We start from the raw sequence: 23,248 nt of genomic DNA on the forward strand, positions 1-23,248 counted from the left end.
TCAATTACTTCCATCACCTTATCTTCTGTACTGTTCATTTGTGTGCCTATATTCTTCCCAATCTTTTTGTTTTTTAAATAAAATGTCTAATTTTTCTAATAAAGTTTTTTTATATTTTGATCATTGTTCTGGTACTGGCGCCTTTTTTTGGGTGGATTCATGAAGAAGGTTACAAGAATTATACCTATTTTGTCATCAGATGAGACATCTAAAGCAGGAGACAGTAGGTTCGTATAAAATGGCTTACGCAAATGTTACAGTAAAAAGAATTTCAAGGTAAAAGATCATTTGAAAAATAAGGTTACCTGTGAAGAATAGAAGCCGCCCCATGCATTTTGGTGTTTCACAATCCAACGAACGAGATCCCCAGCATCTTCCAGATTCTTGGGGGTTGTTGTCTTCTCAGAAAGTATGGTGAGAATAGCATATGAGGCTCTTTGCATTTCTCCGTCATATACATTAGATGCTTAAAAATATATTAAACGACAATGAAAAAATATTACAATTGTAGCATAAAAATCCTTAATAATTTGAGTTATTTCATGTTTAAGTTTTTTTTTCAGAAGGCTTAGATGGAGATATAGTCCTTATTGGGGAATCTGTAAATCATACTTCCAAAATTGTATGGGTTTCATCAACAAATTGTCCCCTCTAATTGGGGGTGTTGGCTCGTTTCATGTGCCATATGTTTAACCCTTCTGGAACTGCTTTGTCCATCCAAAAATTTGATGTTTTAGAATGCAGCAATCCAGAGGCAGGTTACCTGCAAGTTTCCCAACCTGGAACATCCACCACAGCTCAAAATTGCAGCAGGAAACTTATGGGTAACCCACTTGTGTGACCGTATGCTTAAGATGGGTTGAATGGTTCTAACTTATTTTCTGCCAATACATTCTATGCTTCTATAGAGCACAGTGTATTGTGTAATGTTTGGTGTCACTATAGTGGCAAGAACAAAAACAAACAAATTGTTTTTCAATGTATTTTCCTAGCTTTAAAGGGGTACTCCACTGAAATTCTTTTTTTAACTAAACTGATTTTTTTAAATAAACAGATTCGTAAATGACTTTCATTTAAAAAAATCTTAATCATTTCATTACTTATCAGCAGCTGTTATAATCCACAGGAAGTTCCTTTATATTTTAATATCCTTTCTGCCTGACCACAGTGCTCTCTGCTGACACCTCTGTCCATTTTAGGAACTGTCCAGAGTAGGATAGGTGTCACGATGCCGGCTGGCAGGTAGTGGATCCTCTGTGCCAGAGAGGGATTGGCGTGGACCGTGCTAGTGGACCGGTTCTAAGCCACTACTGGTTTTCACCAGAGCCCGCCGCAAAGCGGGATGGTCTTGCTGCGGCGGTAGTGACCAGGTCGTATCCACTAGCAACGGCTCACCTCTCTGGCTGCTGAAGATAGGCGCGGTACAAGGGAGTAGGCAGAAGCAAGGTCGGACGTAGCAGAAGGTCGGGGCAGGCAGCAAGGATCGTAGTCAGGGGCAACGGCAGAAGGTCTGGAAACACAGGCAAGGAACACACAAGGAACGCTTTCACTGGCACAAAGGCAACAAGATCCGGCAAGGGAGTGCAGGGGAAGTGAGGTGATATAGGGAAGTGCACAGGTGAACACACTAATTGGAACCACTGCGCCAATCAGCGGCGCAGTGGCCCTTTAAATCGCAGAGACCCGGCGCGCGCGCGCCCTAGGGAGCGGGGCCGCGCGCGCCGGGACAGAACAGACGGAGAGCGAGTCAGGTAGGGGAGCCGGGGTGCGCATCGCGAGCGGGCGCTACCCGCATCGCGAATCGCATCCCGGCTGGCAGCGGAATCGCAGCGCCCCGGGTCAGAGGACGTGACCGGAGCGCTGCAGCGGGGAGAGTGAAGCGAGCGCTCCGGGGAGGAGCGGGGACCCGGAGCGCTCGGCGTAACAGTACCCCCCCCCTTGGGTCTCCCCCTCTTCTTAGAGCCTGAGAACCTGAGGAGCAGACTTTTGTCTAGGATGTTGTCCTCAGGTTCCCAGGATCTCTCTTCAGGACCACAACCCTCCCAGTCCACTAAAAAAAAATTTTTCCCTCTGACCTTTTTGGCAGCTAAAATTTCTTTGACCGAGAAGATGTCCGAGGAGCCGGAAACAGGAGTGGGAGGAACAGATTTGGGAGAAAAACGGTTGAGGATGAGTGGTTTGAGAAGAGAGACGTGAAAGGCATTAGGGATACGAAGAGAAGGAGGAAGAAGAAGTTTATAAGAGACAGGATTAATTTGACACAAAATTTTGAAAGGACCAAGATAGCGTGGTCCCAACTTGTAGCTAGGGACACGGAAGCGGACATATTTAGCGGAGAGCCATACCTTGTCTCCAGGGGAAAAAACGGGGGGAGCTCTTCTTTTCTTATCCGCGAACTTCTTCATGCGTGATGAAGCCTGTAAGAGAGAATTTTGGGTCTCTCTCCATATGATGGAAAGGTCACGAGAAATTTCATCCACAGCGGGCAGACCAGAGGGCAAGGGAGTAGGGAGGGGGGGAAGAGGGTGACGGCCGTACACCACGAAAAATGGGGATTTGGAGGAAGACTCAGAGACCCTGAAGTTATACGAGAATTCGGCCCATGGGAGGAGATCTGCCCAGTCATCCTGGCGGGAGGAAACAAAATGTCGCAAATAATCACCCAAGATCTGGTTAATTCTTTCTACTTGTCCATTGGACTGGGGATGATATGCAGAAGAAAAATTTAATTTAATCTTGAGTTGTTTACAGAGAGCCCTCCAGAATTTAGACACGAATTGGACGCCTCTATCCGAGACAATCTGCGTAGGCAACCCGTGAAGACGAAAAATGTGTACAAAAAATTGTTTAGCCAACTGAGGCGCAGAAGGAAGACCAGGAAGAGGGATGAAATGTGCCATTTTGGAGAATCGATCAACGACCACCCAAATAACAGTGTTGCCACGGGAAGGGGGTAAATCAGTAATAAAATCCATACCAATCAGAGACCAAGGCTGTTCGGGGACAGGCAGAGGATGAAGAAAACCAGCGGGCTTCTGGCGAGGAGTCTTATCCCGGGCACAGATAGTGCAGGCTCGCACAAAGTCCACAACATCCGTCTCCAGAGTCGGCCACCAATAGAAGCGGGAGATGAGTTGCACAGATTTCTTGATACCCGCATGACCTGCGAGATGGGAGGAGTGACCCCATTTGAGGATTCCGAGGCGTTGGCGAGGAGAAACAAAGGTCTTTCCTGGAGGAGTCTGCCTGATGGAGGCAGGAGAAGTGGAGATCAGGCAGTCAGGTGGAATGATGTGTTGCGGAGAGAGTTCAACTTCTGAGGCATCCGAGGAACGAGAGAGAGCATCGGCCCTAATGTTCTTATCGGCAGGACGAAAGTGAATCTCAAAATTAAATCGGGCAAAGAACAGAGACCACCGGGCCTGGCGAGGATTCAGCCGTTGGGCAGACTGGAGGCAGGAGAGGTTCTTGTGGTCGGTGTAGATAATAACAGGAGAACTTGATCCCTCCAGCAGATGCCTCCATTCCTCAAGTGCTAATTTAATGGCTAGAAGCTCTCGATCCCCGATGGAGTAGTTCCTCTCCGCTGGAGAGAAGGTCCTAGAGAAAAAACCACAAGTGACAGCATGCCCGGAAGAATTTTTTTGTAGAAGAACAGCTCCAGCTCCCACTGAGGAGGCATCAACCTCCAATAGGAAGGGTTTGGAAGGGTCAGGTCTGGAGAGGACGGGAGCCGAAGAAAAGGCAGACTTGAGTCGTTTAAAGGCGTCTTCTGCTTGAGGAGGCCAGGACTTGGGATCAGCATTTTTTTTGGTTAAAGCCACGATAGGAGCCACAATGGTAGAAAAATGTGGAATAAATTGCCTGTAATAATTGGCGAACCCCAAAAAGCGTTGGATAGCACGGAGTCCGGAGGGGCGTGGCCAATCTAAGACGGCAGAGAGTTTGTCTGGATCCATCTGTAGTCCCTGGCCAGAGACCAAATATCCTAGAAAAGGAAGAGATTGGCATTCAAACAGACATTTCTCAATTTTGGCATAGAGTTGGTTGTCACGAAGTCTCTGAAGAACCATACGGACATGCTGGCGGTGTTCTTCTAGATTGGCAGAAAAAATTAGGATATCGTCCAGATATACAACAACACAGGAGTATAACAGATCACGAAAAATTTCATTGACAAAGTCTTGGAAGACGGCAGGGGCGTTGCACAGTCCAAAGGGCATGACCAGATACTCAAAGTGTCCATCTCTGGTGTTAAATGCCGTTTTCCACTCGTCCCCCTCTCTGATGCGGATGAGGTTATAGGCGCCTCTTAAGTCCAATTTAGTGAAGATGTGGGCACCTTGGAGGCGATCAAAGAGTTCAGAGATGAGGGGTAAGGGGTAGCGGTTCTTAACCGTGATTTTATTAAGACCGCGGTAGTCAATGCAAGGACGTAGGGAGCCATCTTTTTTGGACACAAAGAAAAATCCGGCTCCGGCAGGAGAGGAGGATTTACGGATAAAGCCCTTTTTTAGATTCTCCTGGACGTATTCGGACATGGCAAGAGTCTCTGGGGCAGAGAGAGGATAAATTCTGCCCCGGGGTGGAGTAGTGCCCGGGAGGAGGTCGATAGGGCAATCATAAGGCCTGTGAGGAGGTAGAGTCTCAGCTTGTTTTTTGCAGAAAACATCCGCGAAGTCCATATAGGCCTTAGGGAGACCGGTTACTGGAGGAACCACAGAGTTACGGCAAGGGTTACTGGGAACCGGTTTTAGACAGTTCTTGGAACAAGAGGACCCCCAACTCTTGATCTCCCCAGTGGACCAATCCAGGGTTGGGGAATGAAGTTGAAGCCAGGGAAGTCCAAGGAGAATTTCCGAGGTGCAATTGGGGAGGACCAAAAGTTCAATCCTCTCATGATGAGATCCGATGCTCATAAGAATGGGCTCCGTGCGGAAACGTATGGTACAGTCCAATCTTTCATTATTTACACAATTGATGTAGAGGGGTCTGGCGAGACTGGTCACTGGGATGTTGAACCTGTTGACTAGAGAGGCCAAAATAAAATTTCCTGCAGATCCAGAGTCCAAGAAGGCCACAGCAGGGAAGGAGAAGGCAGAGGCAGACATCCGCACAGGCACTGTAAGACGTGGAGAAGCAGAGTAGACATCAAGGACTGTCTCACCTTTGTGCGGAGTCAGCGTACGTTTTTCCAGGCGGGGAGGACGGATAGGACAATCCCTCAGGAAGTGTTCGGTACTAGCACAGTACAGGCAGAGGTTCTCCATACGGCGTCGTGTCCTCTCTTGAGGTGTCAGGCGAGACCGGTCGACCTGCATAGCCTCCACGGCGGAAGGCACAGGAACAGATTGCAGGGGACCAGAGGAGAGAGGAGCCGAGGAGAAGAAACGCCTCGTGCGAACAGAGTCCATATCTTGGCGGAGTTCCTGACGCCTTTCGGAAAAACGCATGTCAATGCGAGTGGCAAGGTGAATAAGTTCATGTAGATTAGCAGGAATTTCTCGTGCGGCCAGAACATCTTTAATGTTGCTGGATAGGCCTTTTTTGAAGGTCGCGCAGAGGGCCTCATTATTCCAGGACAATTCTGAAGCAAGAGTACGGAATTGTACGGCATACTCGCCAACGGAAGAATTACCCTGGACCAGGTTCAACAGGGCAGTCTCAGCAGAAGAGGCTCGGGCAGGTTCCTCAAAGACACTTCGAATTTCCGAGAAGAAGGAGTGTACAGAGGCAGTGACGGGGTCATTGCGGTCCCAGAGCGGTGTGGCCCAAGACAGGGCTTTTCCGGACAGAAGGCTGACTACGAAAGCCACCTTAGACCTTTCAGTGGGAAACAGGTCCGACATCATCTCCAGATGCAGGGAACATTGGGAAAGAAAGCCACGGCAAAACTTAGAGTCCCCATCAAATTTATCCGGCAAGGATAGGCGTAGCCCAGGAGCGGCCACTCGCTGCGGAGGAGGTGCAGGAGCTGGCGGAGGAGATGACTGCTGTAGCTGTGGTAGTAACTGTTGTAGCATAACGGTCAGTTGAGACAGCTGTTGGCCTTGTTGCGCTATCTGTTGTGACTGCTGGGCGACCACCGTGGTGAGGTCAGCGACAACTGGCAGAGGAACTTCAGCGGGATCCATGGCCGGATCTACTGTCACGATGCCGGCTGGCAGGTAGTGGATCCTCTGTGCCAGAGAGGGATTGGCGTGGACCGTGCTAGTGGACCGGTTCTAAGCCACTACTGGTTTTCACCAGAGCCCGCCGCAAAGCGGGATGGTCTTGCTGCGGCGGTAGTGACCAGGTCGTATCCACTAGCAACGGCTCACCTCTCTGGCTGCTGAAGATAGGCGCGGTACAAGGGAGTAGGCAGAAGCAAGGTCGGACGTAGCAGAAGGTCGGGGCAGGCAGCAAGGATCGTAGTCAGGGGCAACGGCAGAAGGTCTGGAAACACAGGCAAGGAACACACAAGGAACGCTTTCACTGGCACAAAGGCAACAAGATCCGGCAAGGGAGTGCAGGGGAAGTGAGGTGATATAGGGAAGTGCACAGGTGAACACACTAATTGGAACCACTGCGCCAATCAGCGGCGCAGTGGCCCTTTAAATCGCAGAGACCCGGCGCGCGCGCGCCCTAGGGAGCGGGGCCGCGCGCGCCGGGACAGAACAGACGGAGAGCGAGTCAGGTAGGGGAGCCGGGGTGCGCATCGCGAGCGGGCGCTACCCGCATCGCGAATCGCATCCCGGCTGGCAGCGGAATCGCAGCGCCCCGGGTCAGAGGACGTGACCGGAGCGCTGCAGCGGGGAGAGTGAAGCAAGCGCTCCGGGGAGGAGCGGGGACCCGGAGCGCTCGGCGTAACAATAGGTTTTCTTTGGGGATTTGCTCTTACTCTGGACAGTTCCTAAAATGGACAGAGGTGTCAGCATAGAGCCCTTTGGTCAGGATGAAAGAAAATTCAGAAAGAAAAGAACTTCCTGTGGATCATAACAGCAGCTGAGAAGTACTGGAAGGATTAAGATTTTTTTTTTAGAAGTAATTTACAAATCTGTTTAACTTTCTGGCACATCAAAAATGTTTTCGAGGTGGAGTACCACTTTAACTCTCTGTGGGCTTCCAGCTGGAATTAGTGCTGCATGGTTATCATATGATGATCAACTTTAGCATATATCCTATGGTAGAGAATTGTGCTGCACTTAACTGTGAGTAAAATCTTCTCAAGTATCTACAACCTGTGTTGGCAATTTACAGTAAAGCATCACCAGTATCATCCCTATTTGCAAGTCCAGAGTATTCCTGCTGTACATACTATCATGGGAAACCCCTCCAGACACCTCACCAAGTGTACCCCGGGGTTAAAGGGGTATTCCAGGCCAAAACTTTTTTTTATATATCAACTGGCTCCGGAAAGTTAAACAGATTTGTTAATTACTTCTATTAAAAAATCTTAATCCTTCCAATAGTTATTAGCTTCTGAAGTTGAGCTGTTGTTTTCTGTCTAACTGCTCTCTGATGACTCACGTCCCGGGAGCTATGCAGTTCCTATGGGGATATTCTCCCATCATGCACAGCTCCCGGGACGTGACATCATCATTGAGCAGTTAGACAGAAAACTTCAGAAGCTAATAACTATTGGAAGGATTAAGATTTTTTAATAGAAGTAATTTACAAATCTGTTTAACTCTCCGGAGCCAGTTGATATATATATATATATATATATATATATATAAAAAAAGGTTTTGCCTGGAATACCCCTTTAAGGACTTCTTAACTTCCTAACATATAGACCCCCATTTACAAAAGTTGTACAGGCTCATAGGGGGACTAACTGGGTTAGAAAGCCAAAAAAAACATCCATAACAACACAATAGAATTTGTCCACCTACTCCACCTAGCCCCCATGTGGGCGCCACAAAACATTCAAAAGATCAGGGGGCCATGTCATGTGTTTTGCTCTTGTTGGTTCATCTAACAGATACCTTAACAGTCAATGCAGCAAAGGTATTTCACCTTGCCATATATCTGGTACATTCTTGTAAACATGAAATGATGGATGACATAAAAATGCTCTCTAAAAAGCTGAATCGAAGATTATTTTCAAATCCCCATTTTAAGTGATGCCAGCTCAGGGTATACAGTAGATGTAGTATTACATGCTGGCCATCCCTGTAATACATAGATGGGCTGGAGCCATCAGAGTGACAGCTGTAATTTGCATAGCTCTATGCCTCTAGCTCATAGAGAAGGCTTTTCTGTAGGGGATCCCCACTGGGGAGGTTATTTACCCTAAAAGACCATGAGAAATGAATAAACCTAAGTCATACATATAAGGAAATACCCCATGTGCCATAAAGTGGTAAATACTATGTTTGTATAATGTATCATTTTGTGAATGTTTATACATACATATATGTTTACTCCTCACCTTTTGTTATAGCACTTATATCCAATTTCTTCAGTATCTGATCTCTCAGCTCATTGTCTCCTGATAAGGTGAAGGCATATGCCAGGAGAGCCTGGGTGTTCTCTGATGTAGCTTGGTCCACTGATTTCCTCAGACAGCTCAGGGCATTTTCTACAATAGTTCCCTAAATTTAACAAATATTAAAGGGCAATTGTTATAGACATACTGTCTATGACATCAAGGCAGTTTCTCACAATTGGAACATCACAGGTGTTACTCCCATTTTTTGTGGATCCTAATATAGGGCTAATGTTAATCTATGGGTCTGTTGCTACCACTACTGTTGCCGGGGTTGCTGCTACAGAATGCCACAGAATTTGCTACTTTCATCCATTTTGTGGATGGAAACACCCATTGAAGTCTACAAGCAAGGATGAAAACACTGGGGGTGTGACTGCTAGGACTCGTCCTGACTCTCCCTATGAATAGAGCAGCCATCGCTATGTGCGCAGAGCTGTGTCGACTATCACACAGAGTGGTGGTTGACACCCCCCCCCCCCCCCTCCATGCATCTCTATGGGAAAGCTGGAGATACACGAGTGCTGTAACTCTGGCTCCTCCATAGAAATCCATGGAGGAGGCATGTGCATGGGAAGAGCTGGGGCACCGAGCAGGAGATTGCTTGTCACAAAATGTGAAAATGTAAAACAATTTAGCAACTTTTTTAAAAATCATGCCAGGTGCAGGAATAATAAGCCGCACACCCATCCCCCCCAGAGACAATTGACAATTTTAGCTGTGTGGTTCATGGTCACATGCCAAAGACCATAGGGCAACTACTACATGCACAAGCACCCTAAGACTCTTTTATGAATACAAATTTATAGATTATATTAATAGATATTAATAGGTTTGTACTAAAAGTTATGCAAATGTTCTATGCTGTATCTTATTCATGTGTTAAGTGTACTTGGTACAAAAACTTATCAGACTCCTTTCCAATGACATTTCCTATCTTTGCTGGTACCATTGGTTCATGGAAAGATGTTTATGAATGGAGTTAGACAGTTTTTTTGCAAAATTTATTGAGAAAGTAAATGAACATTAACTTACATTGTATACAACGTGATGTTCCAGGAGAGCAATAGTGATGTAGGCCGTGCGTGGCACTGGATCATCTATCTATAGATAAAAAAAAGTACAGAAATACAAATTTTCATTTTGTCATTGTGGTATAATAATAATGAGTGTGATAATTATAAGTGTGAATAAGCACATGTCTAGATGTGGTTAGTCAAAAGGTTTTCAGACATACTTTTTATCTCCATAGTCCTTTTCAGCACCAAGATATAAGGCTTTTTGTTAATATGTAAATTAGGCTCAAGTGCCCATGTGCTCTTTTTCTAGTGGCTGTCAGTTAAACATGGGTATGGAGGCAGTGGGTATGGAGGCAGTGATTCAGAGGACACAGTAGTGTTGCCAGGGAGGGGCAGGTGGTGCGGGCCGCACAGGGTGACACCTGCAAATGGGATGACACTACCAAATAGGACGCTATCCCTTAATGGTGTCACCCCATTCATTCTTTACTGCCCTCATACAGCAGTATTTCCCAAGCAATGTGTCTCCAGCTGTTTAAAACCACAGCTCCCAGCATGCCCAGACAGCCAAAAGCTGTCTGAACATGTTGGGATTTGTATTTTTGCTGATCTGTGATCTGTATGCACCTGCTTGGGAAACACTGCCATACACTGAGCAATCTCAGCCTCCAGCTCTGCTCTGCCCCCTGCTGGTCATGTGATCACAGACTCATACAGAGGCCTGCTGGGGTCAGAGGAAGGACCAGACTGCAGGAGAACAGTGGATGATGGCATGTCTGGCAGGTTACACAGGTAACACTATAAATACTGTGCCCTTACCCCTGCCAGTCCTCATTAAATCCCCCCATTGTGAGTTCTAACCCTACATAGTTCTGTATTGCAAATTGTGCTCATCCTTTATATTGCAGAGAGGCTTCCTCCTGCACTCACATCTCTGCACTATACTCCTGCCGGCCTGTGATGTGAATAGAAATATTTTCAAAAGGTTTAACTTCTGACATCTGTTGCAATCTGTCTATTGATGCAGGTACTACAGCTCCCAGCATGGAGCAGAGTGTGCTCCATGTTGAGAGTAGTAGTGCTTGTAGTTAAGGAAAGATCACAGCGAGTGTCACTCCTGACACCTGCTACTATCGTCCTGTATAATGTATAGATGTGGGCGGCCGCTCTTCTATGCTCCCCTGCTCTGCCGTGTATATACACCTATTCATATTTCCCACAGAGAGTTGTGATTGGCTGGAACCATCTGGCCAATCACAGCTCTCTGCAGGAAATATGAATCTGTGACGTGAAGAGAACTTCACATCGCAGAATATAGTGCAGGGGATCGGTGAAGAGCGACAGTGCCACCAGCTTCTATACATTATATAGGAGGATCGCAATGGGTGTCAGAGATGACAACTGGGGTGATCTGTCTATTAGTACAGGTACTACTACTCCCATCATGGAACAGTCTGTTCCATGCTGGGAGTAGTAGTACTACCTTAAAAAAAAGTTACAAACACACACACACACACACTTTATTAAACACATTATTAAAATGCATTACTAATAAAAGGTTTTACAAAATTTATTATAATAAATATATTATTTTTACATTTAAGTGGCCCCTTTCTACATTTTTAGTTCCCTGCCCGCCCACATAAATAACTAATTTAGAAAAATGTAGTTATAAAAAATATATATATTCGTTAAATACAATTTTTTCCATCCCTACTGTATTATTTTTTTTTAAGGTACCCTATGAAATTTTATTAAAAAAAAGATATCTCATCCCTTTTTTGAATCGCTAAAGTCCATAAAATGGTGTTTTTCTTGGCGTTTTTTTTACTCCCATGGACTTCTATAGAAGAAAAACACCACGATTTCAGTGAAAAAACACCGCCAAAAAAACTGCCAAGTAGCTTAAAAAACACCAAAAGGATAAAAAATAAATAAATACCGAAATGAAAACACAAAGTGGATATGGCATTTTGCGTTTTTCTATTGATTTGCAGCTAACATTCACAGAAAAAACTCAATGGGGCCGTTTTGGCATTTTTTATTTTTTTTTGTTGGGGGCAAAGCCCAAAAAAATTAAGTTTAGACTTATGTGATCTATTGTTTCAAATAAGGTCTATGGTTTTGAAATGTATTTGTTACTTAATAAATAATACAGTAGCCAACTCTGGGGGCCAGTGATCATGCAACTTTATAAAAAATTTTGCTTTGAAATATCATTGTATTTCACTGTCCATAGTTGAGAACGACAAGGGAGATTTGTGAAAGTCAAAGCCAAAAAAAAGTGGACCAGTTGTCCATAGTAATTAAAGGGCCTTGGAAGAATGAAGTGAAATCTCATCGATCACTATGGGTAACTAACTGCTCCTCTTTTCATTTGCACCAGTGTTGATAATGCTCCCCAACTGTATAGATGTATACTGTACCATGTGTGTTCATACATATACTTAAAAATGTATATTTACATCTATTTCATTGTTGTAGTACTCTCCCTCCTCACTGAAGCATCCATCAGGCTGTTGTTTGCTATGCAGCCAATTAACCGTCTGTTGAATGTGGCTCTCGTCTATGTAGATGAACTTCTGTGCACCATTAAAAGCCTTGATTGTGAATGCTGTGAGCCTGCAAAAAGAGCATTAAATGTGTAAAGAGGACCTGTGATCGGTCCAAAAAACCTCTACATGTCCTGGTTTTCATTATCCTGCTGCATTCCCTGGTACTCAAAATATTAGGGGTTTTACTGTTTGGTTGACTTTTAACTGAATAGTCAGAAGGGCGGAAATTTTATTTTAATATAGAGTATGAAGGCTAGGATCAGAGGGTGTGATTAGGAGGAGCTTCATAGTTCTGCCCCTGAACGTGACTCCTGCCCCTGAACAAAACTCCTGCCCCTGAACATAACTCCTGCCCCTGAATATGACTCCTGCCCCTGAACAAAACTCCTGCCCCTGAACATGACTCATGTCCGTGAAAAAAACTCCTGCCCCTGAACAAAACTCCTGCCCCTGAACATGACTCTTGCCCCTGAACATGACTCCTGTCCCTGAGCATGACTCTTGTCCTTGAAAAAAACTCCTGCCCTTGAGCATGACTCCTGTCCTTGAAAAAACTTCTGTCCCTGAACATGACTCCTGCCCCCCGAACATGACTGCTGCCCCTGAACATGGCTGCTGCCCCTGAACATGGCTGCTGCCCTCGAACATGGCTGCTGCCCCTGAACATGACTCCTGTCCCTGAACATGGCTGTTGCCCCTGAACATGGCTCATGCCCCAGAACATGGCTGCTGCCCCCGAACATGGCTGCTGCCCTCGAACATGGCTGCTGCCCCTGAACATGGCTGCTGCCCATGAACATGACTCCTGCGCATGAACATGACTCCTGCCCCTAAACATGACTCCTGCCCCTCAGTCTCATAATCACAATCTCTGAGCATGGCATTCACACTCTATTTTGAAATAAAGTTCCTGCCCACCTGACTGTTCAGTAGAATCCTTATATCTCTGTAACCTGGGGGCATAGCAAGATAGTAAAACACTGTTGGATTCAGGGCTGCTGAGACTACACCATGATATAAAAACTCAATGGGGAGATTTATCAAAACCTCTCCAGAGGAAAAGTTGCTGAGTTGCCCATAACAACCAGATCAGATCAATCAGATCGCCACAGAAAAATGAAAGAATCGATCTGATCGGTTGGTTTGGACAACATACCTGTTAGTGGCTGTAGAGGACTAGAAAAACTTGTCTACTTTTTCCAAAACCGGTGTCGTTTCTGTCTACATGTTTGCGGAGATTTATCAAAACCTGTCCAGAGGAAAAGTTGCCGAGTTACCCATAGCAACCAGATCGCTTCTTTCAGTTTTGAAAAGGCTTCTAAAAAATTAAAGAGGCGATATGATTGGTTGTTTTGGGCAACTCAGCAACTTTTCCTCTGGACAGGTTTTTATAAATCTTCACCGTTGTATCCAGGAATTCATTTCAGCTCTATGTATGTTAGTAGAGCTCAACTGCAATATCAAACCCAACTAATGGACAAATGTCAAGTTTTCTGGGAAATAATTAACCCATGTTTTTATAGTTCTGTACAACAGTTGGGAAAATGGGTTAGCGAAACCATATAAGAAATGTGCCAGTCCTTGTTAAAAACACATTTGATTTACCTAAAGGCACAAATGTACTGATGAATTTGCCATTAGTTAAAAAAAACAATGCCAAGTCCAACCTACAGCTGATTTGAATGTTTTGTAATATTTCTGTCCCAGTTCTTGAGTTATTGCTCTACTATACATAGACCACAATGGAAAAAATGGTAGTTAATACACAATTTCAGTATAATATATTCGTGAACTTGCTAAAAAGTTGGCTTCCCAGCATTCTTATACACACCATATATTTGCAGAGCCACCTGGAAAAGTTGTAAAGGATCCATTTTCAGTCCTAAATGTGAGCTGTTTTTGGTAACCTGGAGATGTAAAATGATTACAATAATAAAAAATAAAAAAAATTAAAATCTTTCTCCATTATGAATTAGCAAAGATAAAAAAAATTTCATGAAAAACAAATTGGGAACAGTTTGAAAAGAAAAATTAGCTACCAAAATATGTGTGACAACTAAATATAAAGTACTAACCTGTGTATTGTGTCAAAAAATACAATAAAGCATCTTACTAATATAATATAAGCCATAGTGCACAGATCTACCATTATTAGCTGAGCTTTCTGGCTAGTAGCTGTGACATGACATCACACTCTCTAAAAGAAGAGTTTCTGTCCCTGCTCCCCCCTCCCCTACTGTCTGCTCAGGATTGGACCAGTGATATGATGGGGAAGCTCATATTACTTCTGATTTGATATTAAGAAGGAAGCCTTCCCAGTCACCGTACTTTCCCTCAGAACAGGCTCACTGCTGTCTTATCTAAGAAAGACAGAAATATTTCCACTGTCTTAAAATCAACAGAGCAGTAATATGTGCTCTTCCTCTTCACATCAATAGTCTTGTCCATAACAGAAAGGAGAGGAAGGGGAAGCAGGGACAAAAGCTGTGCTTTCAGAGATTGTAAGGTGATGTCACAGCCACAAAGGAGAGAGCTCAGCTGCTAATGGAAGATTGGTGCGTATGGCTAATAATATAATCTTATTAAGATTCTTTATTGTACTTTTTGACACCATACACAGGTTGTTTCGTTCGCTGGACAACCCTTTTAAAGGAGTGTCACCTGTCTTGGCATGCTTGTTTTCATCAATACTTCTAGTCTTTAGAATAACTATTCTGGCCCATGTTTTGTTAGACCTCTGTGTTGTGCCATTTCATTGCTATTCCTCCTTGAAATGTGTTAGTTGTCACCTAGAGTAACCATCATCTGGTCTTCTCTAACCCATCCTGCTTCCTACTTCAAGAAAAAAGTTCACACAAACATAGCTTACCATCACAGAAGGTGAATGCCCTAGATACCTGCAGGACCTATGATGATATTACAAGCATGTGATCAGTCACATGCCTGGGAAAAGTTAGGAAGAGCAGGACTAAAGAATACTGTAAGTACTACCCCCCTCACAGTCTGGCACTGACAGCAGTGACTGGAAACTGCCTGGATGTGTAGGAACACATCATCAAAGGGAACAGTAACACTTAGTTGCAATGGATTCATACATTCACAGATTTTTGAAAACTGCAATGATTATACAATCTTGTAGATTTACTATTCAATTTGTACCAGAATTCTGATTCAAATTGCAAAAAAAAATAATGTTATTCGCTTTGCACCACATTTATTATGGGTTTTTGACAATTCCACCCCCTCCCTGTCCTTCCTTTGGACATATGGGTTTGGCTTTACATTTAAAACTGGTGTTCTAAACGCTCTAAATAATGGACAGGATCAGTAAATCTGCCCCATCATGTTTCAATCATGTCACTCACCTTCAACCAATGATTCAATACTCTTGGCTTTTTGTTCGGGTGTCAGTTCTTGTATGCTCTCGAGATACTTCAGTGTGTAAACATATCTAGCAAACTTTGCTGCGTTCTGTTCTGCACATGCATCAGGCATTCTATCAATATCGTCCAAGTTAGCAACGATATTGGCCATGAGATCACCTGGCAAAAGATTATAAATAATTTACACATCTAATTCCACACAGTATTATATTCTCTTGTAAGGTTTGACTTCCCAGGTGAGATTTTATTGTCTAACATTACTCACCCAGAATGATGATGTGTGCCCGTTCAGAGCCTGCTACTAGTCTCTCCGGAGTATCGATATTAATAGAAAGGGCCTCTCTGTTGTCTTGTAAGAGATGAAAACAGAAGTTTAAAGGTAATCCCGATCTGTCCCTCCTCCCCTTTAATCATGTGTAATGGATTTTTCAGGTTCCTATTTTTTGTATGCATTGTACACTATACTGCATTGTACTAAATTGTAACTTTCAAACAACAATGGAAAAGGAGAAGAAAATAATACGAATGTGAGCCTTACTGCTAAACTCCTTTCACATTCACGGCAGGACATATAGACAGGAGTTGTCCAAAATGTTAATAAAAAAGTCTGATTAAAAATCAATTATCAGTCTGGTGATGGAATATCAGACATACATTGGAACTTTGTCAAAAGTTGAGCTTTGTCAGCCTACACTCGAAGGGTCAGACTGATGGGATTCCACTGTTCATAAATTACAATATATAACAAAATATCTTATGCCAGAAAATCCCTTTTTTATGGCTTCACTCTGAGTGAATCTCAGTCTAGGTTCACAACACATATGGGGTTTATTGTATGTAAACTGCATCCACAGGCAAATTCTCCTAATTTACATGACTAACATGTCCATAGACTTCTATTAAGTGGACAAATGCCAAAAAAGTGGCAAACATAATAAATTGTAGTCCTTTTCACTATTTAGTACAAGTCTGAATACTTTTTCTTTGGTAGGAGCCAATGATAGTGGTATGAAACATTATGTCAGAGGCAGACGTTTGGTTTCAGGCAGACCATAATGCCCGAACACAATGTGATCCTAACCTGTGTTTATATGGAAATAGACACTTTTATCTTAGATAATATCAATAGTAAAAAACTAATCAAATAGACAAATATGTGAAATCTGTAAAGTAGACATACCATTTTGACTTAGCAGATAGAATATCAGCAGAGTTACATTACTGAACTATAATATGAGTGTGTCAGGTTAATATGTGTGTCAGGTGACTTCAGATGCTGAGTTCTTAATGGTCACTTCTCCATAGCTCTTGTGAATAATATCTATGCATACAATTTATCCAGACCCACATTACTTTGCAGTTATGCAAAAGTATATAAACAATTGTGTTAACCTATGAGGAGTCATCCTAGCCTGATGGCATTTAGGTTGAATTAAGATTAATGCAAATCAAGGGAGAGCATCTATCTACCTAAAACTAAAAGTGGCTGTCCGATGAAGAAACATACATTCAGCTGTCTAATGAAACTACTATATATATATATATATATATATATATATATATATATATATATATATTGGTAAATAAAGTTATTTTACTACCTTTTTGTGGTCTGTTATGCTTTCCAGCAGAAAAGTAGAAAACAGAAGAAAGACAAAAAACGGGGCGCTCTCTCGTATGCAGTCGTTAGGTGGAAAAGGGGGACCCACCACCTCACCTAATGTGCTTTACCGACCTGCTGAGAGGATGCAACAGTGTATGCCCAACACTGTTGGGAAGTTTGGGTAGAGATCAGTGGATGCAGTGTGCAGCTCTATCTCCCCTATCCGTGTCCCTTAGGGTACGGAAAAATGGAGGAAGAATAGGTAGATAAAGGTGGGGAATTTTGTAGAGCGCTCCTGCTGTCAAAGGATGGACTCAAAACGCTACGGTTGCACAGGTTGCCTGCGCAGTGCGCCCTGAGTAGAAAGACGGTGGAGGGAGCGAGCGCTTGCGAGCATTATACACAGCGGCGTGCACATTAGAAGAAGTGAACGGCGCATGCCCTGGGACATGTGAGTCAATCACACAGAGTCCCATGCCTACCCGGACCTCGCGCCATGCCTACCCAACTGTCCGTGGCTTTCATAAAAAGCCTTTTTAGGGTAATAAAAGCTGGGAACTATTAGGTAGAAAGGTTGCTATACAAACCACCTGCACACAGTACTGTTACGCCGAGCGCTCCGGGTCCCCGCTCCTCCCCGGAGCGCTCGCTTCACTCTCCCCGCTGCAGCGCTCCGGTCACATCCTCTGACCCGGGGCGCTGCGATTCCGCTGTCAGCCGGGATGCGATTCGCGATGCGGGTAGCGCCCGCTCGCGATGCGCACCCCGGCTCCCGTACCTGACTCGCTCCCCGTCTGTCCTGTCCCGGCGCGCGCGGCCCCGCTCCCTAGGGCGCGCGCGCGCCGGGTCTCTGCGATTTAAAGGGCCACTGCGCCGCTGATTGGCGCAGTGGTTCCAATTAGTGTGTTCACCTGTGCACTTCCCTATATCACCTCACTTCCCCTGCACTCCCTTGCCGGATCTTGTTGCCATTGTGCCAGTGAAAGCGTTCCTTGTGTGTTCCTAGCCTGTGTTCCAGACCTTCTGCCGTTGCCCCTGACTACGATCCTTGCTGCCTGCCCCGACCTTCTGCTACGTCCGACCTTGCTTCTGCCTACTCCCTTGTACCGCGCCTATCTTCAGCAGCCAGAGAGGTGAGCCGTTGCTAGTGGATACGACCTGGTCACTACCGCCGCAGCAAGACCATCCCGCTTTGCGGCGGGCTCTGGTGAAAACCAGTAGTGGCTTAGAACCGGTCCACTAGCACGGTCCACGCCAATCCCTCTCTGGCACAGAGGATCCACTACCTGCCAGCCGGCATCGTGACAGTAGATCCGGCCATGGATCCCGCTGAAGTTCCTCTGCCAGTTGTCGCTGACCTCACCACGGTGGTCGCCCAGCAGTCACAACAGATAGCGCAACAAGGCCAACAGCTGTCTCAACTGACCGTTATGCTACAACAGTTACTACCACAGCTTCAGCAGTCATCTCCTCCGCCAGCTCCTGCACCTCCTCCGCAGCGAGTGGCCGCTCCTGGGCTACGCCTATCCTTGCCGGATAAATTTGATGGGGACTCTAAGTTTTGCCGTGGCTTTCTTTCCCAATGTTCCCTGCATCTGGAGATGATGTCGGACCTGTTTCCCACTGAAAGGTCTAAGGTGGCTTTCGTAGTCAGCCTTCTGTCCGGAAAAGCCCTGTCATGGGCCACACCGCTCTGGGACCGCAATGACCCCGTCACTGCCTCTGTACACTCCTTCTTCTCGGAAATCCGAAGTGTCTTTGAGGAACCTGCCCGAGCCTCTTCTGCTGAGACTGCCCTGTTGAACCTGGTCCAGGGTAATTCTTCCGTTGGCGAGTATGCCGTACAATTCCGTACTCTTGCTTCAGAATTGTCCTGGAATAATGAGGCCCTCTGCGCGACCTTCAAAAAAGGCCTATCCAGCAACATTAAAGATGTTCTGGCCGCACGAGAAATTCCTGCTAATCTACATGAACTTATTCACCTAGCCACTCGCATTGACATGCGTTTTTCCGAAAGGCGTCAGGAACTCCGCCAAGATATGGACTCTGTTCGCACGAGGCGTTTCTTCTCCTCGGCTCCTCTCTCCTCTGGTCCCCTGCAATCTGTTCCTGTGCCTTCCGCCGTGGAGGCTATGCAGGTCGACCGGTCTCGCCTGACACCTCAAGAGAGGACACGACGCCGTATGGAGAACCTCTGCCTGTACTGTGCTAGTACCGAACACTTCCTGAGGGATTGTCCTATCCGTCCTCCCCGCCTGGAAAGACGTACGCTGACTCCGCACAAAGGTGAGACAGTCCTTGATGTCTACTCTGCTTCTCCACGTCTTACAGTGCCTGTGCGGATGTCTGCCTCTGCCTTCTCCTTCCCTGCTGTGGCCTTCTTGGACTCTGGATCTGCAGGAAATTTTATTTTGGCCTCTCTCGTCAACAGGTTCAACATCCCAGTGACCAGTCTCGCCAGACCCCTCTACATCAATTGTGTAAATAATGAAAGATTGGACTGTACCATACGTTTCCGCACGGAGCCCCTTCTTATGAGCATCGGATCTCATCACGAGAGGATTGAACTTTTGGTCCTCCCCAATTGCACCTCGGAAATTCTCCTTGGACTTCCCTGGCTTCAACTTCATTCCCCAACCCTGGATTGGTCCACTGGGGAGATCAAGAGTTGGGGGTCCTCTTGTTCCAAGAACTGTCTAAAACCGGTTCCCAGTAACCCTTGCCGTAACTCTGTGGTTCCTCCAGTAACCGGTCTCCCTAAGGCCTATATGGATTTCGCGGATGTTTTCTGCAAAAAACAAGCTGAGACTCTACCTCCTCACAGGCCTTATGATTGTCCTATCGACCTCCTCCCGGGCACTACTCCACCCCGGGGCAGAATTTATCCTCTCTCTGCCCCAGAGACTCTTGCCATGTCTGAATACGTCCAGGAGAATCTAAAAAAGGGCTTTATCCGTAAATCCTCCTCTCCTGCCGGAGCCGGATTTTTCTTTGTGTCCAAAAAAGATGGCTCCCTACGTCCTTGCATTGACTACCGCGGTCTTAATAAAATCACGGTTAAGAACCGCTACCCCTTACCCCTCATCTCTGAACTCTTTGATCGCCTCCAAGGTGCCCACATCTTTACTAAATTGGACTTAAGAGGCGCCTATAACCTCATCCGCATCAGAGAGGGGGATGAGTGGAAAACGGCATTTAACACCAGAGATGGACACTTTGAGTATCTGGTCATGCCCTTTGGCCTGTGCAACGCCCCTGCCGTCTTCCAAGACTTTGTCAATGAAATTTTTCGTGATCTGTTATACTCCTGTGTTGTTGTATATCTGGACGATATCCTAATTTTTTCTGCCAATCTAGAAGAACACCGCCAGCATGTCCGTATGGTTCTTCAGAGACTTCGTGACAATCAACTCTATGCCAAAATTGAGAAATGTCTGTTTGAATGCCAATCTCTTCCTTTTCTAGGATATTTGGTCTCTGGCCAGGGACTACAGATGGATCCAGACAAACTCTCTGCCGTCTTAGATTGGCCACGCCCCTCCGGACTCCGTGCTATCCAACGCTTTTTGGGGTTCGCCAATTATTACAGGCAATTTATTCCACATTTTTCTACCATTGTGGCTCCTATCGTGGCTTTAACCAAAAAAAATGCTGATCCCAAGTCCTGGCCTCCTCAAGCAGAAGACGCCTTTAAACGACTCAAGTCTGCCTTTTCTTCAGCTCCCGTGCTCTCCAGACCTGACCGTTCCAAACCCTTCCTATTGGAGGTTGATGCCTCCTCAGTGGGAGCTGGAGCTGTTCTTCTACAAAAAAATTCTTCCGGGCATGCTGTCACTTGTGGTTTTTTCTCTAGGACCTTCTCTCCAGCGGAGAGGAACTACTCCATCGGGGATCGAGAGCTTCTAGCCATTAAACTAGCACTTGAGGAATGGAGGCATCTGCTGGAGGGATCAAGTTTTCCTGTTATTATCTACACCGACCACAAGAACCTCTCCTACCTCCAGTCTGCCCAACGGCTGAATCCTCGCCAGGCCCGGTGGTCTCTGTTCTTTGCCCGATTTAATTTTGAGATTCACTTTCGTCCTGCCGATAAGAACATTAGGGCCGATGCTCTCTCTCGTTCCTCGGATGCCTCAGAAGTTGAACTCTCTCCGCAACACATCATTCCACCTGACTGCCTGATCTCCACTTCTCCTGCCTCCATCAGGCAGACTCCTCCAGGAAAGACTTTTGTTTCTCCACGCCAACGCCTCGGAATCCTCAAATGGGGTCACTCCTCCCATCTCGCAGGTCATGCGGGCATCAAGAAATCTGTGCAACTCATCTCCCGCTTCTATTGGTGGCCGACTCTGGAGACGGATGTTGTGGACTTTGTGCGAGCCTGCACTATCTGTGCCCGGGATAAGACTCCTCGCCAGAAGCCCGCTGGTTTTCTTCATCCTCTGCCTGTCCCCGAACAGCCTTGGTCTCTGATTGGTATGGATTTTATTACTGATTTACCCCCTTCCCGTGGCAACACTGTTATTTGGGTGGTCGTTGATCGATTCTCCAAAATGGCACATTTCATCCCTCTTCCTGGTCTTCCTTCTGCGCCTCAGTTGGCTAAACAATTTTTTGTACACATTTTTCGTCTTCACGGGTTGCCTACGCAGATTGTCTCGGATAGAGGTGTCCAATTCGTGTCTAAATTCTGGAGGGCTCTCTGTAAACAACTCAAGATTAAATTAAATTTTTCTTCTGCATATCATCCCCAGTCCAATGGACAAGTAGAAAGAATTAACCAGATCTTGGGTGATTATTTGCGACATTTTGTTTCCTCCCGCCAGGATGACTGGGCAGATCTCCTTCCATGGGCCGAATTCTCGTATAACTTCAGGGTCTCTGAATCTTCCTCCAAATCCCCATTTTTCGTGGTGTACGGCCGTCACCCTCTTCCCCCCCTCCCTACTCCCTTGCCCTCTGGTCTGCCCGCTGTGGATGAAATTTCTCGTGACCTTTCCATTATATGGAGAGAGACCCAAAATTCTCTCTTACAGGCCTCTTCACGCATGAAGAGGTTCGCGGATAAGAAAAGAAGAGCTCCTCCCGTTTTTTCCCCTGGAGACAAGGTATGGCTCTCCGCTAAATATGTCCGCTTCCGTGTCCCTAGCTACAAGTTGGGACCACGCTATCTTGGTCCTTTCACAATTTTGTGTCAAATCAATCCTGTCTCTTATAAACTTCTTCTTCCTCCTTCTCTTCGTATCCCTAATGCCTTTCACGTCTCTCTTCTCAAACCACTCATCCTCAACCGTTTTTCTCCCAAATCTGTTCCTCCCACTCCTGTTTCCGGCTCCTCGGACATCTTCTCTGTCAAAGAAATCTTAGCTTCCAAAAAGGTCAGAGGGAAAACTTTTTTCTTAGTGGACTGGGAGGGTTGTGGTCCTGAAGAGAGATCCTGGGAACCTGAGGACAACATCCTAGACAAAAGTCTGCTCCTCAGGTTCTCAGGCTCTAAGAAGAGGGGGAGACCCAAGGGGGGGGGTACTGTTACGCCGAGCGCTCCGGGTCCCCGCTCCTCCCCGGAGCGCTCGCTTCACTCTCCCCGCTGCAGCGCTCCGGTCACATCCTCTGACCCGGGGCGCTGCGATTCCGCTGTCAGCCGGGATGCGATTCGCGATGCGGGTAGCGCCCGCTCGCGATGCGCACCCCGGCTCCCGTACCTGACTCGCTCCCCGTCTGTCCTGTCCCGGCGCGCGCGGCCCCGCTCCCTAGGGCGCGCGCGCGCCGGGTCTCTGCGATTTAAAGGGCCACTGCGCCGCTGATTGGCGCAGTGGTTCCAATTAGTGTGTTCACCTGTGCACTTCCCTATATCACCTCACTTCCCCTGCACTCCCTTGCCGGATCTTGTTGCCATTGTGCCAGTGAAAGCGTTCCTTGTGTGTTCCTAGCCTGTGTTCCAGACCTTCTGCCGTTGCCCCTGACTACGATCCTTGCTGCCTGCCCCGACCTTCTGCTACGTCCGACCTTGCTTCTGCCTACTCCCTTGTACCGCGCCTATCTTCAGCAGCCAGAGAGGTGAGCCGTTGCTAGTGGATACGACCTGGTCACTACCGCCGCAGCAAGACCATCCCGCTTTGCGGCGGGCTCTGGTGAAAACCAGTAGTGGCTTAGAACCGGTCCACTAGCACGGTCCACGCCAATCCCTCTCTGGCACAGAGGATCCACTACCTGCCAGC

The 23,248-nt window shown here is 46.2% G+C and overlaps 1 protein-coding gene across 1 annotated transcript in view; it reads right to left on the bottom strand.

Annotated features, from left to right (window-relative positions):
- Positions 1 to 23,248, bottom strand: part of LOC130281673 (alpha-2-macroglobulin-like protein 1) — a 181,047-nt gene that overhangs the window by 20,348 nt on the left and 137,451 nt on the right. Inside the window, exons 23-29 of the mRNA XM_056529138.1 lie at positions 15,693 to 15,776; positions 15,410 to 15,586; positions 13,876 to 13,951; positions 11,955 to 12,111; positions 9,506 to 9,574; positions 8,414 to 8,576; positions 306 to 466 (exon numbers count right to left, since the gene is read on the bottom strand). Of these exons, the coding sequence (XP_056385113.1) occupies positions 306 to 466; positions 8,414 to 8,576; positions 9,506 to 9,574; positions 11,955 to 12,111; positions 13,876 to 13,951; positions 15,410 to 15,586; positions 15,693 to 15,776 (887 nt within the window). The remainder of the gene's footprint in view (positions 1 to 305; positions 467 to 8,413; positions 8,577 to 9,505; positions 9,575 to 11,954; positions 12,112 to 13,875; positions 13,952 to 15,409; positions 15,587 to 15,692; positions 15,777 to 23,248) is intronic.

Source organism: Hyla sarda, chromosome 7 (assembly GCF_029499605.1).
Source record: "Hyla sarda isolate aHylSar1 chromosome 7, aHylSar1.hap1, whole genome shotgun sequence".
NCBI lineage: Eukaryota > Metazoa > Chordata > Amphibia > Anura > Hylidae > Hyla > Hyla sarda.